Consider the following 17,855-nt stretch of genomic DNA (forward strand, 5'->3'; position numbering starts at 1 on the left):
TATAAATAATACACCCATAATTTGCACCAGAGCTGCCCTGGCACGAGTTAAGCCCTCATTCCAGTATTGATACTCTACTGAGCTTTCCCTCAGTAGCCACAATGGAAACAGGGTAATTAGGGCCAATTCTACAATCCTGTGAAATTTACTACTACACCTCTCATAAGAAATTCCTGATACTCTGGGGGGAACCACATTTTAATTCTTCAAGGGTAAATGCAACGTGTACATTTATAATTGATAACAATCATCCTATTAAAGTCTAAAAAGAAGATTCCAGTAAGTTAACAGACTACATTAACTGCTACCTTTCTTTAGGGTGCTAATAATGCTTATTATTTAGTATACTTATATGTATAGTAATGCAGGTACATTTAGCATAGTGCAGCCCGTGAGTCAACTTTGTCCCACAGACATGGCTTTTTTCTTTAATAGATCCCATTGTAAAATTCAATTAGGTGCTAACAAGTAATAGCTGAGTAATTTCCACTGGTGCACAGTCAGAGTTAGTGGAGGTAGAGGGGAAACTCTCAGAAGCTATGGTGCCAGAAGCCAGGGCTCAGAGAACTTCCAGCAGGCACACCACTAGGCAAGGGGGACCTCTCGGCTGGTGCACCAAGTGGGTGGTGAGTCTTGGCCAGCGGGCCTCTGGAGCAGAGGGGAGGGGAAAGTGCAAGCTGATATGAATCAGCCCACAGCCAGGGAGCAGGGAACGCTTTCCACTGGTGCGACACAGGAAATGAGGAGATGGGTTACATAAAGGGGATGCACAAATAAATATGTATATTGAGAAGCCAGATTTCTCACTCTCAAAGAAGGAAGTACAAACACAGAAAGAGAGAAGGCTCAAATAAAGCAGGAGACACTGAATTATAATTGGAGATGGCATGGTTTCAGAAAGCTGAGAAATAAATAGTATAGATGTCTGTGCGTGTAAATACACGTGTGTGTGTGTGTGTGTGTGTTCTGTCCACTTAGAAGGCCTAGAAGCACAGAGAATACTTCCCACCCAGATCTTGGTTTCTAAATGCCATTCTCCACTGAAAGAAACCAGACTCCTTGAGAAACAGCTGATTCCAAGGCTGAGTAAAGAAAAGCATGACATGAACCTGGAACATCTTGTGCCAAAAAGTAAGATAGAGTTCTCAAAGAATGATGGGGACATCTGAAAGGGACACAGGATTCCACTCCCAGGAGTTCCCACTGGCCAAATTGGGGACAACTGTGCTTCAAAACCACCACTAATAATAATAATGTGTCATAACCCATTGAATAAAATAAGAATCCATAAGTCCATACCGACATAATTAATTAGGGGAGAAGAGAAAGTTTGACCATAGAGTAGAATGCTAATTAATAAGTGTATAAGGAATTTTTAAAAAATCATCATTTAGCAACCATCAGACTAACAGCTAATTTAGACAAGAAGCTTCAGTGGCATCCCCTGAGAACTTGTCAGAAATGCAGATTCTCAGGCCTCATCCCAGAGCCACTGAATTGGAAATTCTAGGGGTGGGGCCCTGCAACCTGCACTGTACCGAGGCCTCCCAGGTGATTCTGATGCAGCTAAAGTTTGAAAACCACTGCTCTGCTGCCCACAAAACTGGCCACCTGAGGTTCTTACTCAAAACCCAGAAGGTCTAGTGACCTGACAGGAGGCTCTGTGGCTGACGGAAGGTCTCCACACTCTGAGCCAGGACACTGCCATTTAGAACTCGACAATTACTCAAAACAGACCCAATGAGCTCACATTTAATCAAAGCAGTGGCTATTTCAGAAGGTCACTATTAATATACGAAAGGTGGATACACTGACATGATGGCCATCTGTGGCACAAAAAAAAAAAATAGTTCTAAGGTACTCGCTAGGCCTTTTGCTCAAGCAACCTGCAAAAGTTTTCAGAATGTAAATATGATTTCCCATAAATAAAAATTTTATCCACACTTTAACCCACTGTCAGAGTACATTTTGTATTTACATTCTTCTTAGAAACTTCTCTTCTGTAATTTTCCTTTTTAATTATTTATATAAGCACGTCCTAAAAAATGTCGTGAAACTGCTTACAAAAATTCACACAAGATTCAACATCTCTTCCATCCCAGGAATAAAAACATGCTCTAGGAATGTGCTCAAAATAATCATTTCTGCCACTAGGTTCAGCTTCAAGTTTAACAAATATTTTAAAGCTTATGTGCAAAGCACTCAGTCCTGTGGAGATAAAAAGATGAAAGCAGGCAAACAGGATCCCTGTGCAGAGGAGAGATGACGAAGAAGACATGTTCCAGCTTTCAAACCATCATTGCATTATCCTCATAAATGGAATTGCTGGTTCCGAATTCTCACCACTGGAGAGGATTTCAAGCTCTCGATATTTCTTTTCTTCTTCTTTTGTATTACACCAGAGTTAGACTGTTTTCGGTGGTGGGCATGGAGAGAACCCGCAAAACTACTCTGCTATGGTATTTAAAAGAGGGAATGAGAAGCTGTGGTGATGTGAGAAGTGAGACCTCCTTTTCCTTTATTTGAGGGACTGTTCACACGTCGCACCTCCAGTGGGGTGCTCACATCTGTGCTCACAGAAATGGGATCAAAGCTGGTTATCTGGGCCCAACCAGCCCCTGTGTCATTTTGTTGTTGTGTTAGCACACTTGCCACAGGCGTGCCATCTTAGTGGGCAAGTTTATTATCAAGAAGGAGGGAGGGAGGCCAAGGACCTTTGTTCCACTTCCTTTTCTCTGCTCATTAATGGATCGTCAACAGGCAACCAGGTGAACTGAAAGGAGTTGATGTTCCCACCAGCAATTCTGCTACTTGTTAGCAGCTCTGGTAAGAGAGGAAAAACAGATAGGAAGGGGAAAAAAAAAAATCCTGGGAGGAAATGTGGAAGTCAGATTTTGTTCTTCCTGCTGGATTTCTATAACCCTTGCTTTCCTTAGCGCTCTTCATCATGAAAGTCCTGAGCTCTCTGCAGAGGAGCTCCCTCCAGTCCCTTTTGTTCTACTCTACTTTCCCCTTTCCTCCTGTCCTAACTGGGCAGTTTATGAAACCTGGACCTCAAAGACACTGCAATGGGGAGTCCAGTGGACAACTGAGAGAGCAGGAACAGACCCTGCATCCATGCTCTTAATCTAATGCAAACTACCTTTTAGGAAAAGAGGTTTGGGATCAAAAACAAAATTTGGGAGTGCAATCAAAGAAAAGATAAGCCTCAAGCTAGAGTTCAAACATAGACCCTTCTGCCACCTTTGTTTCCAACATGAAAAAGTAGGGACTATGTCAATAACTATGAGGACCCTTACGATTTTATTAAAGGGAATTTAGAATCAAGATCAGGGCTCAGAATGTTTGAACAATTTCTAGAACATTCCAGAATGGTCTACTTTTGATTAAGTGTTAATGGAGTGTGGCCAGATGACTATCATATAATGCACAGATCCAAATATAATTCATTTTATACTGCAGATAGTAACTTTTTTGGATTTGAAAAATACATATTCACAGAAAATTTAAATATGAAATCTAGATTTCCTAGCTCAGATAATGTCTTCAGAGTAGGCCGCCTTTAGATAATGCCTTCTGCCTTTAGAGTAATGACTCACCATTACATTAACACGAAAAATAATAGGCCTTGTAGAGGTTACCACAATCTTGTATATCCTCCTTCCTAGCCTAACGCTTCCACATAAGCAGCACACCTTTTCAGCATAGGCAACAGGCGTGAACTGGTCACCAATACATATTGGGGGTTAAAGAGATACATTTTTCCCTCTATAGAGTATTAATAGATTCAGCCTTCAGCTTTTCTTCCCAATCTTTACTTTATTTCTATAGAAAATTAACAGTTCTCTCTCCTTACCTTCCTCCCACCCCTTCCTTTCCACCCTCTCTCCCTCTAAAATACGGACGGGGTAAGGTACCCTCTCTCCTCACTGCAGTACAATGACTATAAATTCACTCATTCTGATTAAAACAAAAAATATCAAAATGAGCATGTGCAAATACAAGATGTTTCCGATCCAAAAATATTTGCAAAGGATACCAAAGGGGGTCAGGAGACCCTCTAAGAAATGCTATTTCTTTATTTCGCTTTATTTGTCTCACTCTCATAAAGTAGAACTGCTTGCTCAAATTTCCCCAAATTTTGAAGTTTTACCCAGATCTTAAAATCTGCTAATGTTCTTCAGAGACCTAAGGTATTAGTCTTCAAGAACGATAGTATACGATTTGCTCCATAACATCTGAAAATGTGTATAGCGACAGGAATTGATGGCAGGGCAGCATTATAAAGTTACCCCATGCTGATGCTCTTTCTGGCACAGATCACTTAACCGATGAAGTTGATGATTTAACCAACTGCACTTTTCCCTAATACCTTAGACAAAACACAATCCTCCCATGGTTCCGTCAACAAAGTCCAAAATGCGTAATAAAAATTCAATGTAATGGAAAAAAGCAGAGCGCCTCCTAGTCATGAATGCGTTCCTGAACTTGATGTTTCCCCAGGTTAACCTTCTGGGGAGCTAACAACATCATAATGCCATAGAAATGATAGAGGAAAAATCCAAGAGCAAAGAACTAATTAGCTCCATAGGGACACACCAGACAGGAAGGCTAAGTTCCAAAGGGTAGAGTGTAAACCCTCAAGCAGGGAAAACTATAAACATGACTCACTTCTTTATCCAAATCCGATCCCTTAAAGCAGACATTTGGGATTGCCCTGTGAAGTAAGAGGGCACTGATTGACAAGTTTTTCGGTGGGAAGTTGCTGCAATCCAAGACAATGATCGGTATGAGTGTTATCCACATGCATGAGAGAATGCGCGAGAACTTGGCAAATGAGAACATAAGGAGACGTGGAGAATCTGTTCTCCTGGAGGAGCCTGGGGGACAACTTCTTCTATGCGCCTACATCCAACATTTCTCTAGGAATTCTCTCTTCTACCTTGGTTAATGCAAAGCTCTCTCTAATACTCAGTTATTTGGTCATGATCTGTTTTTCTATCACTGTTTTCTTCTCCACCTCCCCTCTTGTTTCTCACTTTCAGATAGAACGAGATTCCCATCCCTCACAGTAAATGCAGTTCCTATCTGCACATGTCCACGCTTAGTCTCGGGATGAAATTGAAAGCATTCAGGAATGTGTTTTGGTGGAGACTAGTCTACTGGCTCTATACCTACTGGATTTTACAACCCCTGCTGGTGAGGAAAAGAAATAACATGTTACCAGCGAGAAGACAATGGGAACCCTGCTACACATATGGAAGAAAGAAACCTCCAGGATCAGGGATCTGCAAACAGAAGCAAAGAGGGTGACACAAAACCTGTGATGATCTCCCATTTTGGGGTGTCATCCCTGAAGCCACACATCCTCACCCCTGAGGCCACAATTTCCTCTGTGGACACTGGTGGCTCGAACGATAGTAGGAAAAACAAATCCATGTCCTCACATTATCCCCATGTCCAAATCCCATTTTCCAGAGTCTGCTGGCCCAGCCTTCTTCCCACTCCACCTCTAGAATGATCTCCAGATTTGAGGCTTCTAATCTCAGAGGGCCTGGCTTGTATCTCTCCCCCATCCCTGATCTTCACGCATGCTCTCTAAAGAGTGATACACTAGCCAACTATCAAAGCCTTGGAGATAGAAACAGCCCATTTCAAAAAGTTTATTTCTTTACACATGCATCTGTTGAGCACATAGCAGCCCATTAAAGGAACAAACATCACAAACTGTGTTTCTCACCCATTTTTCATTCTTGCCTCCCCTGAAGGGCCTTTTTAGACATTTTTTTTCTAATCGCACCCCTCCTTGGACAAGTTTAATACCATAGATATACTATATATCTGTTTCGTGACATGTACACATAAAAAGAGCATGATTTTTTTCACCCACCAAGAACCAATTTTTGCCCCTTGGGAGAGACATAATGCCTGCTGAGGATGCATGATCTTAAAGCAGGCAACAATTAAAGTAATTTTGCCAGAAGTGTTTAACCACTGCTTCTCTAATACTTAGTGGCGTATAAATCACCGAAAACATCATCTCCCCTTTAGATCAGTCATCTGTATTAAGGAGCTCCAGAGAAGCAAAGTCTTAATCTCCTGAGATGCTAAAACACAAATCTTCTTCCCGCAGCGCCTAGTGCCTCTTCCTCGGCCCTCCAGAAGAAAGTCTACAGCATTAGCAAGCATTAACCCTCAAGGAAACACTAACCCCAATGAAGTTCTTACAACCTTAAAGCATTTTAATCATATACTACACAAACCCAATCAACTCATTTCCCACTCCCTTAACTAGATAAACATACTCACTTCTTGCCGTTTGAAGTTCTGGACATATTCTTCAAACTGTTCATCTTTTGTCTCATCGGCTTTCCCAAGCTTCTGAAGGACCTAGTTTGCAAATAAAACAAAATGGTTTGATTTAATAACGTTTTCCAATAATAGGCAGAGCAAGGTTGTTGCGTTGCTCTTTTGAGGAGATGTCACTCTTAGCACAGCTGGTTTTTCTGTTCTGGGACATCCTGGCTTTGGAGTTCAACAGGCTTTAACCACAAACCCATCACTCCCAGGCTGCGTGACTTTGAGCAAGTGTCATGCTACACTGCCTTTATTTATTTACGTATCTGTTCTCTCCAGTAGGCTATATATGACTTAAAAGACAAAATCTATGCCTTGTCTTTTTGGCCAAGGCATCTGGCACAAAGCTTGATGTATAACAGGTATTCAACTGTTTGTTAAACAGTGAACCAAAGTTATTCAACTGAAGTATTAACTTACTTCATAGGGATGGTATTAGAGTCACTGCAGCCAGGCACATGGTAAGTTCTCCCTCTACCATCTTCCCACATTCCCTTCAATTCGAAACTCTTGAAGAGGCACTGGGATACGCTAGGCCCCACGATAAGCACTGGTCATCCAGAAATACAAAAACGAATAAAGCAAGGCCCCAGCACTTAATCTTAAGAAATTTATAATCTAGTGGGGTAGACGAGACAGGTTCACAAATAACAAATCAAAGACAATGTGTAATAAGCAACATGAGGGGCTTTCAAAGTGTTACGGGCAATCTCCTTTAGAGCTGAGGGCTTCAGGGAATGCTCTGCAGAGGTTCCTCAAACGGTACTGGAAGTTCCAATAGACAGGAAGGAGGCAGAGGACATTCCAGCCAAGGAAGCAGCCTAAGTAAAGATCACTGGAAAAATCATTACGACTGTGGGATTGGGCATGAGTAGTCCTGTTATCCTAGAGCACAGGACTGATTATCAGGAGAAGTCGTTCTTAGAGATACAACAGAAAGTTACTATGAGACAGAGCAGAAGGATTCTGAGAGCCACAACTGGGTTCACTATTCAAACTCCTGTATCTAGTACCTAAAACACCAACGTGTTTAAGAATATAAAAACTCTGCAAACACTGCCTTCTCAGATACACGCGCCCTACGGCATTACCAAATATATTTTTGTGAAACATAAACATTCAGGTATTAAAACATATATTCTTACAAAGCACTTTCTATGGCTAGGTTTTACACGAGATTATACCAATTTGTTTCCTAAAATCAAACCTATACCCTTGTATAAATTAAGAAGTTTTAATGAGGTCTTTCAAGGCCTCATTAAAACTACCTAAAACTTGGAAAGAGACAAGAGACATTACTGGGCGTCCTTTGGTGCTGTGCTGGATTGCATTTCTGATTGGCCTCCTGCCGAATGGGCATTTTACAGCTCCACAGGGACAGAGGTTAACTCGAAAATTTCTCTTAGAAAGGCATGATAACTGTTTCCGTCCAATGGAAAAGATAACCCCAAAGATTATAGTTTATCACCCTGTAGGACTTTAAATAGTTTTGTATCTAACTCAGCAATCTTATTTTAAAATCTCTTCATTAAACAGTCCATAAATACCCAGCTCGACAAATACACTGTGAATCAGTTTTAACATCATACTGGGCACTTCATTAATTAACGAGTTGAATAAAATCTATGACACATATATTTTATGTTTACATGAAAATCTTGTCTTTAGTTTTCAAAAACTACAACAAGAAGATCAACCTAGAAGAGTTATGCAAACACAGGATATTGTTACTATTATTTTTATTACTATTGTTGTAAGAGAGAGAGGGGAAAGCAAAATTACACAGGCCCATGAGCAAGAAAAGTAAAATTCAATCACAGAGGGACTCTCGAGCTTGTTACAAGATCCCTTCCCATCTATGCCCATATTTTCATTCTAAGTAATGCTTTAAGAAAGAGGAAGTTTGAAGAGTGATGTCAGCATCATGGGGGAGTGAGTTGTTCCCTTTGTCTCTCCCCTCTACGTTACAGCAACTGGACATCCACTGACAAACAGAGGATTCCTTACACAGCACAACAGGATGCCTAAGGGATCCATGCATCTATACATCTAAAGGTGGGTGGACTGGACCCCCAAGAGGAAATGGAACTAGGACAGCACCCTCTCCCCCTCCCCCAGCAGCAGTGACCCAGGGCACAGTGATCACACAGGCCCACACACCTGCAAGCAAACTTGGCAGGGGCAGGAAAGAAAAGGTGTGGTTTGCTCCCTGCCCATGTCCCAGCAGATCCAGTATGCACACCCCCTCCCCCTGCCCCTGGAGTGGCCAGGTCTTTCCAACAATGGGGATACTATACAAAACTCAGATTTTCCCAGCTTGGACAGGGTGCCCTGACCTGAGTTTTGAAAACACACTGGCTAGCACCAGAGACCAGAGGCTGCACAGCAAGCAACAACAGAAACCTCTCCCTGCTTAGCTGCTGCTCCCCGCTAGTGGTGGCAGGAGAAACCTGCGACCAGAGATTTCAGGAACCACAGCAGAACCGGTGACCCTGCCCCCATGGATGGCACCCCGAAAACCAGCTCCACTAGCAGCAAGGGCTGCATACAAGTCCCTGGGTCCCCAGGCCCCCAGCAGCAACAGCAACACTCATGAACCCAGCACCTCTGGCAGCAGTGCAACCAGCATCCCCAGACAACCCAGGAGCAGTGGCATAGACGATGTGCAGGTCAGCAGCATCTGAGCCCATGGAGAGCCAATGAAGAGCCAGTGGAGGAACACGAGATCCAGGCAACCCCAGAAGCAGCAGAAGTGCTTGGAGCCTGGTAGCCTCATTGGCAACACCTCAGACTGCAGGGACATTGAAAGCAGCAAGACACAAGCAACCTGAGAGGCACAAGGAGCACAAAGAGGGCACTGACGACACCTCTGGCAGAGGCAGCAGAGGGTGGGAAGTGCAGGCTGTTAAATACCATCCGAAGCAGCTCAGAACCAAAGTCATCAAAGCCTTACCCAGATAAGAAAGGTGGGTACTACCACGAATGCACTGGCAGAGGATCAATTCATCAAACACCAGGAACAACTACAGTAACACGGCAGAAGAGAAAGAGAATAACAATTCTCCAGAAACCAAACTTGAAGTCACAGAACATTACAATCTAACTGACAGAGAATTCAAAATAGCTGTCATAAAGAAACTCAAGGAGTTGGAAGAAGATTCAGAAAGACAGTTCGATGAGCTCAGGAATACGATTAATGAACAGAAGGAGTACTTCACCAAAGAGATTGAAACTCTGAAAAAAAAAAAAAAACAGAGAAATTCTGGAGAAGAAGAACACAATTAATGAGAAAAAATAATGTAGAAAGCATTAAAAATAGAGCAGATCATATGGAAGAGAAAATTAGTGAGACTGAAGATAGAAACCTAGATATGACCCAGGTGGAGGAGGAGACAGAAATAAGATTTTTAAAAAATGAAGAAGTTCTTTGAGAAATATCTGACTCAATTAGGAAAAGTAACATAAGGATTACAGGTATCCCAGAAGAAGAGAGGCAGAAAGGAGCAGAGAGCTTATTCAAAGAAACAACAGCTGAGAACTTCCCCAACCTGGGGAAAGAACTGGACATGCAAGTCCAGGAAGCTAACAGAATTCCTAATTACCTCAATGCAAAAAGACCTTCTCCAAGGCATATAATAGTAAAACTGTTAAAATTAAATGACCAAAACAAATATTAAGGAGAGCAAGACAGAAGAAAATAACCTACAAAGGAACCCACATCAGGCTTTCAGCAGATTTCTCAGCATAAACATTATAGTCTAGGAGAGAGTAGAATGATACATTCAAAATACTGAAAGACAAACACTATAAGCCAAGAATACTATAACCAGCAAAATTATCCTTCAGATATGATGGAGAATAAAAGCTTTGCCAGACAAACAAAAGCTAAGGGAGTTCATCACCACTAGATCTGCCTTGCAAGCAATATTGAAAGGAGCCCTCCTACATCAAACAAAAAGGCAAAGGTTTACAAAGCTTTGAGCAAGGTTAAATAGACAGACAGAGGGGCTGGCCCCGTGGCCGAGTGGTTAAGTTCGCGCGCTCCGCTGCAGGCGGCCCAGTGTTTCGTTGGTTCGAATCCTGGGCGCGCACATGGCACTGCTCGTCAGACCACACTGAGGCAGCGTCCCACATGCCACAACTAGAAGAACCCACAACGAAGAACACACAACTATGTACCGGGGGGCGTTGGGGAGAAAAACGAAAAAAATAAAATCTTTAAAAAAAAAAAAAAATAGAATCAGAAAGCTGCAGCTCTTCTAAGTCAGAAGAGGTTGGCAAACCCTTAATTATACCATAAAGGACAAAAAGAAACAAAGCATCAAAAACAACTATACCCACTTCAATATGATCACAAACTAACAAGACAAAAAACATAATTTATGAAAACAAAAATATAGAAGGGGAAGAAGTAAGGGACAGAACCTGCATTGGCAAATGGAGATGAGGCAAATTGAATGCAAAAAGACATTAAAAGGATGATACACCATGATCATGTGGGATTTATTCCAAGGATGTCTCAAAATGCACAAATCAATTAATGTGATACAACACATTAACAATATCAAGAATAAAAATCACATGATCATCACAATAGACGAAGAGAAAGCAACTGACAAGATCCTACATACATTTATGATAAAAATTCTCAATAAAATGGGTAAAGAAGGAAAGTATCTCAACATAATAAAGGCCATATATGACAAAACCACAGCCAACATTATACCCAATGGTGAGAAACTGAAAGTTATTCCTCTAAGAACAAGAACAAGAACAAGAAAAGGATGCCCGCTCTCACCAATCTTATTCAACAGAGTACTGGAAGTTTTAGCCAAAACAATTAGGCAAGAAAAAGAAATAAAAGGTATCTGATTGGAAAGGAAGAAGTAGAACTCTCACTATTTGTAGATGACATGATTCTATATTCAAAAAATCCTAAAGAATCCGCCAAAAAACTATCAGAAATAATCAAAGAATACAGTAAAGTTTCAGGGTACAAAATCAACATACAAAAATCAATCGCATTTCTAAGCACTAATAATGAACTTTCAGAAAGAGAAATCAAGAATACAATGCCATTTACAACTGCAACAAAAAGAATAAAATACCTAGGAGTAAATTTAACCAAGCAGGTGAAAGACCTATACACTGAGAACCATAAGACATTATTGAAAGAAATTGAAGACGACATAAAGAAACGGGAAGAAATTCCATGCTTATGGATTGAAACAATACACATATTTAAAATGTTCATATTACCTAAAGCAATTTACAGATTCTATGCAATACCAATCAGAACCCCAATGACATTTTTCATGGAAATAGAACAAAAAATCCTAAAATTTATATGGAATAACGAAAGACCTCGAACAGCTAAAACAATCCTCAGAGAAAAGAACCAAGTTGGAGGTATCACACTCCCTGAGTTCAAAATACACTACAAAGTTATAGTAATCAAAAAAATTTTGGTACAAAAACAGACACACAGCTCACTGGGACAAAATTGAGAACCCAGAAATAAAACCACACATCTGTGGACAGCTAATTTTTGACAAAGGAGCCTAGAACATGCAATAGAGAAAGAAAAGTCTCTTCGATAAATGGTGTTGGGAAAACTGGACAACCACATGCAAAAGAATGAAAGTAGACCATTATCTTACACCATCCACAAAAATTAACTCAAAACGGATTAAAGATTTGAACGTGAGACCTGAAACCATGAAATTCTTAGAAGAAAATACAAGCAGTACACTCTTTGACATTGGTCTTAGCAGTATCTTTTTGAAAGCCATGTCTCCTCAGGCAAGAGAAATAAAGGAAAAAATAAACAAATGGGACTACATCAGACTAAAAAGCTTCTGAACAACAAAGGAAATCATCAACAAAATGAAAAGATAACCCACCAACTGAGAGAGATATTTGCAAATTATATATCTGAGAAGGGGTTAATTTTCCAAAATATATAAAGAACTCATACAACTCAACATCAAAAGAACAATCTGATCAAAAATGGGCAGAGGATATGAACAGACATTTTTCCAAAGAAGATATACAAATGGCCAACAGGCACCTGAAAAGACATTCAACATCACTAATTATTAGGCAAATGCAAATCAAAACTACAATGAGTTATCACCTCACACCTGTCAGAATGGCTATAATTAACAAGGCAAGAAATAAGTGTTGGAGAGAATGTGGAGAAAAGGGAACTCTCATACACTGCTGGTGGGAATGCAAACTGATGCAGCTACTATAGAAAATACTATGGAGATTTCTCAAAAAATTAAAAATAAAAATACCATATGATCCAACTATTTCACTACTGGGTATTTATCCAAAGAACATGAAATCAACTGCTCAAAAGGATATATGCACCCCTATGTTCATCAAAGCATTACTCACAATAGCCAAGACATAGAAGCAACCCAAGCGCCCATCAACAGATGAATGGATAAGGCAGACGTGCTATATATATATATATACACTATGGAATAGTACTCAGCCATACAAAGACAAAATCGTGCCATTTGTGACAACATGGATGGACTTGAGGGTATTACACTAAGTGAAATAAGTCAGAGAAATATCGTATGATTTCACTCATATGTGCAAGATAAACAAACACATAGATAAGGACAACAGATTACTGGTTACCAGACAAGAAGGTGATCAGGGGAGGGCAAAAGGGGTAAAGGGGCACATATGTATGGCAGTGGATAAAAACTGGACTATTGGCGGTGAACACGATGCAGTCTATACAGAAACTGAAATATAATGATGTACACCAAAAATTTACACAATGTTGTAAGCCAGTATGACCTCAGTAAAATAATTTTTTTTAAAAAATTGAATTGTGGTAATGGTTACATAGTTCGGTAAATCACTGAATTCTATACTTAAATTAGTGAATTTTATGGTATTTATATTATACCTCAATAAAGGTGTATTAAAAAACTATCTGTAATAAACATAGCAAAATAATTTTTTAAAAAGTTTGCTTGAGGGCCGGCCTGGTGGTGCAGCGGTTAAGTGCGCACGTTCCGCGTCTTGGCAGCCCGGGGTTCGCATCCCAGGTGCGGACATGGCACCGCTTGGCACGCTGGCCATGCTGTGGTAGGCGTCCCACATATCAAGTAGAGGAAGACAGGCACAATGTTAGCTCAGGGCCAGGCTTCCTCAGCAAACAGAGTAGGACTGGCAGTAGTTAGCTCAGGGCTAATCTTCCTCAAAAAAAAAAAAAGTTTGCTTGATTCCTCTTTTTTCCTTTTACCTTTTTATAGCTGTGTCTCCCAAATGACCCCCCACCACAAAACCAACAAATTTTAAAAAACAAGAAAACTAAAGTAGCAGGGGAAAGACACCTAGCATTTACCATATGAATTTTTCCCTAATTCTTAAAATCTACTAATTCATAAATCTTTGTTACTCTAGATGAGGGAAGTCATGGGGAAGCAGCAACACCTCATCCGATGGCAGCGGTCTACAAGGAAGGTTATCAGACTCTTCTGGACAAGCAGCAACAGTCCAATCCTCGGTTCTACAACTTTGTATGTTAGTGAAAAGGCACTCTTGTCTCAGAGAATGGGAGAAAAGAAACAATCATTTATGAAGCATCTGCTACGTGCCTGAAACTGGGGAAAGTGGCACAGCACCTCTTTAGTTGTTGCTACCCTCCTATCTGGCACTTATTTTACCCACATGACAGCGGAGGAAATAGGATCACACAGTAAGTAGCTTAATGCAGGCTCTCAGGAAAATCCCCTTTCTGAGGCCTGATACCTCTATCACCACCCACCCATATAGCCTTTTCCCCTCGTTGGAAGCAAATAGGATTTATACATTTTAACTATTATTCTCATCTTCTCGTTCAAGATTCCTGAATGCTACCATGCCCTAAGAAAGCCATGTCTTCTAGGCTACACATGTACAACCATACAGGCAATCTTCAGCAGACCCCTTGCTGAAAGTTCTTTATGCAAACTTCGAATCATAGTTCTTCGCTTTTTATGTTTCTAGAAATTGTACAGTAAACTAAAATAACAAAAACACTAACGACAAAAAACTGCTCCTGGGTGTAAAGAGAGACAAAAGAATTATAATTGGATGACATCATAAGCCCACACTCTGTCTTCTAAGGAAAATAACGAAGGATTCAGAACTCCTCGAGTTATTGCACACCCACATCTTGATACCAGCTGCCTCTGATGGCACAGCCACAGGGGAGATGGAAGAGGCAGGGGAGAGAGGCAGGAAGGAATCCGGCCAACACTAAGAGCCTTCTCCAGGCCAGTCACTGCGTTAGGCACTTTGTGTCTATGATTTCAGCTGATCCTCACAGGAACCTGCACATCTGACTTCACAGACGAGTGAACTGAGACTCTCAGACTTCACACAACCTCCCCAAGATCATACCCTTTACAAGCAGCAGAACCAGATTCAAACCCAGTTCTTCTACTCCATTCCTCACAGTGCCGTCGCCACAAAGACAGTACCAAATGGCTGATCCACGTAATAAAATGGATGCTTATAATATTATGAAATAGAAATGCCAAACTTCTCTATCAAAATTTTAAGGTGGTCATAGGGAGTGGTATCTATAACAGGTGCTAAATTATTTGCCTTTATTTCCACATAGCAAATCAATCCATCAAAAACCCATGATGATTCTTCTCACCTATAACAAAACCTCTGTTTCTCGATTTTGTTTCTCCAGGCATTTTTAATCTCTTATTTGAAGTAGAGCAAGACCTACTTTGCTAAACCATCAGATTCTACCATCACCACCTCTTTTCTGATTTTCCCAAGGTTTCCAAGCTCTCTTTTCTAACATGTGCCTCTGGACATCTTATTTCCCTCCTCTAAGTCCTTACTCTGCTTTCTCGAATCAAATCCTAGTTTCTCATGAAGGATCCCAAAGTCCCAACGCCCTGCCGACACTCTTCTTACATATCAAGAGAGCCAGCATGTGGCAGAAAGAGCAGTGGTTGGAAGGGTAGTGAGACACCGAGGTCCTCGTCCTGAGAAAGTCACTGAGAGGCAGAAGAGCAAATATTTGGCATGCGTGCTGTCATATTCCAATGCTGTGGGGAATCCTAGTTTATCACACCATTCTATCCTGCTGAACCTAGACTTGACCTCAGAATAGTTTTGCATGAAACGTATCTAAGTTGGCCTGTGAGCTGAAAGCTATTTATCATCCCTAACTTAAGATCAAGTTATGATGGGGCCGGCCCGGTGGCGCATTGGTTAAGTGTGCACGTTTCGCTTCGGGGGCCTGGGGTTCGCCGGGTCGGATCCCGGGTGCATACATGGCACCGCTTGGCAAGCCATGCTGTGATAGGCATCCTACATGTAAAGTAGGGGAAGATGGGCATGGATGTTAGCTCAGCGCCAGCCTTCCTCAGCAAAAAGAAGAGGATTGGCAGCAGTTAGCTCAGGGCTAATCTTCTTCAAAAAAAAAAAAACACCAAGTCATGATTCTAAAAGCTCCAGGCTTTCTTTAAGCGACGCTTCATTCCTACATTGACTCTTCCCATCATCCCCATCCTACAAAAATCCCTCTCCCATTATTCAATCATGTAGCTTCCCAGATCCTCCATGAAGCCTGACCACTCCAGTCTGAGTTACAACATCACCTTCTCTCCATCCAACCGAGTACCAAAACTCCCATAGCTATGGGCTTCCTGTTATTCCCATAATAATACCGCGACTGGGCTCTTCCATGCTCCAGGCACTTTTCCAAACGCTTCAGATGTATTAACTCATTTAATTCTCACAATAACCCTATAGGGTAGAGGCCATTAAACCCACTTTACAGATGAGAAAAATGAGACACTGAGTTTAAGGAACTCGTCCAAGGTCTCAGAGCTAGTTACTGGAGGAGCCCAGGTTCTGATCCAAGTAGTATATCCCATTCTACTGAGAGTTCATACACTTGCTCTGACCTTGTCAATACATTTTATTTCACTTTCAGGTTGTATTTGGCTTATCTTCACAGAACAGTGTTAAGAGCACAGGCTCTAAAGCAGTGGGGCTCCAAAACTGCTGCACGGGTGGCCTGAGAGGCGGCAATCTCATTTAGAAGACAAAGTTCTCAGGAAATCTTTTGAAGCTGTGTTGGTGAGCACACATTTTAAAGTAGACTACACGTGTCTTTGTGAGGATTGAGGGAGGGCTGATGGGGATGATGGAGTGGCTTTAAAGGCCTGCTTCTCCTGCCATCACTGTGGCATGTTGGCCAGACCCACGTTTGTCTATGCTGTAACATGGGCACTGTTACTTCATAGTACCTAGCCTCTCCTTGCCTCTCCTATAAAATGGGATATAATATTATTATATTCTATAAAGGGATATAATATAATGGGATACTAACATCATCTATTTCATAGAATTGTTTCAAATTACTAACAAAACCTTATATAGTATTTAACAGAGTTTCTAGTATATATTAAATGTTTGTTAAATGTTAGCCACTATTATTATCATCATCTTACTTCGGTTTGTTTGTACGTAGGCATCACGCTGCTGCTAGTTGAGACTACACTCCTGGAAGGAACATGGATCTCACAGGTGTGCAGCGTCAGATGCAGGCCCACCTGACTTTGCAATGCTAACTTCACTGAGCCACCCCTCCCGGCAAACAGACCACCAGGTGGTAGAATTTAGGCCCATCCAATGCAGTTACAAGCCTTGAGTTGCCAGCGCTCCCAGAATAACGTGTATGGTGACAAATCCGAATTTTCTCCCAGGAAAAGAAATATGAATTAAAGGAACTCATTTTCTGGCAAAGAAGTATTATTTGATTCAACAAGGCTTTCCAGAAGAAAATGCGAAAAGGGCAGAGAGAAAATGAATGAACTGGAAGAAAGCAGTCCACTTGGCAGATTCAAGCGGAAGACAGGAGAAAAATCAGATGCCCAGGCAGATGTCATTCTGATGTTGCTCAAATGATCAGAACTGTTTTGGGTTGAAACAAAAGGATTCCGGAAAATAAAGTTGTAGCGTACGCAGTGGTTAAAGCAACAAATCACCAGAAATGCGTAAATGCTTCCTCTAGAGGAAGATGATTTACCAAAACATAAGGAACAAATCGTACTTTCTGTTTGAAAATTAGGGTAGGAAGAAGATAATACTATACTTTGGGAATAAAGAGAGAGAAACCACTTTCCTTGAGTACAAAATAAGTAATAAACATGCCTTTTTTCATCAGACGTTTTCTTAGCTGCTATTTTTCATTCCCCCTTAGACTTGGTTTATAATGTTTTAAATAAACCAAAGTATCAAAGTATTTAACCAATAAATCAGAGTCCGTGCAGATTCCTTCAAGAAATAAATTTTCTTTGGAGGAAAGTAGTAATCATTCTAAGTATACAAGTAAAAACCGCTTGTGTTATTCTATTCTAAAACTAATTGTTCATAATATATGCTACTACGCCTTCCTTTGGCACTAAAAACAAAGGGTTTTTCTTAAATAAAACCATATACAGATTCACACACAT

The 17,855-nt window shown here is 41.0% G+C and overlaps 1 protein-coding gene across 6 annotated transcripts in view; it reads right to left on the reverse strand.

The window, feature by feature from the left end:
• The window catches only part of AMPH (amphiphysin), a 227,339-nt gene that overhangs the window by 113,138 nt on the left and 96,346 nt on the right, over positions 1-17,855 (reverse strand). For all 6 annotated transcript variants that reach the window (XM_070615428.1, XM_070615426.1, XM_070615429.1 and 3 more), the window contains exon 2: positions 6,310-6,390. In XM_070615428.1, coding sequence (XP_070471529.1) covers positions 6,310-6,390 — 81 coding nt within the window. The remainder of the gene's footprint in view (positions 1-6,309; positions 6,391-17,855) is intronic.

The sequence above is a fragment of the Equus przewalskii genome, chromosome 4 (assembly GCF_037783145.1).
Source record: "Equus przewalskii isolate Varuska chromosome 4, EquPr2, whole genome shotgun sequence".
Lineage (NCBI taxonomy): Eukaryota > Metazoa > Chordata > Mammalia > Perissodactyla > Equidae > Equus > Equus przewalskii.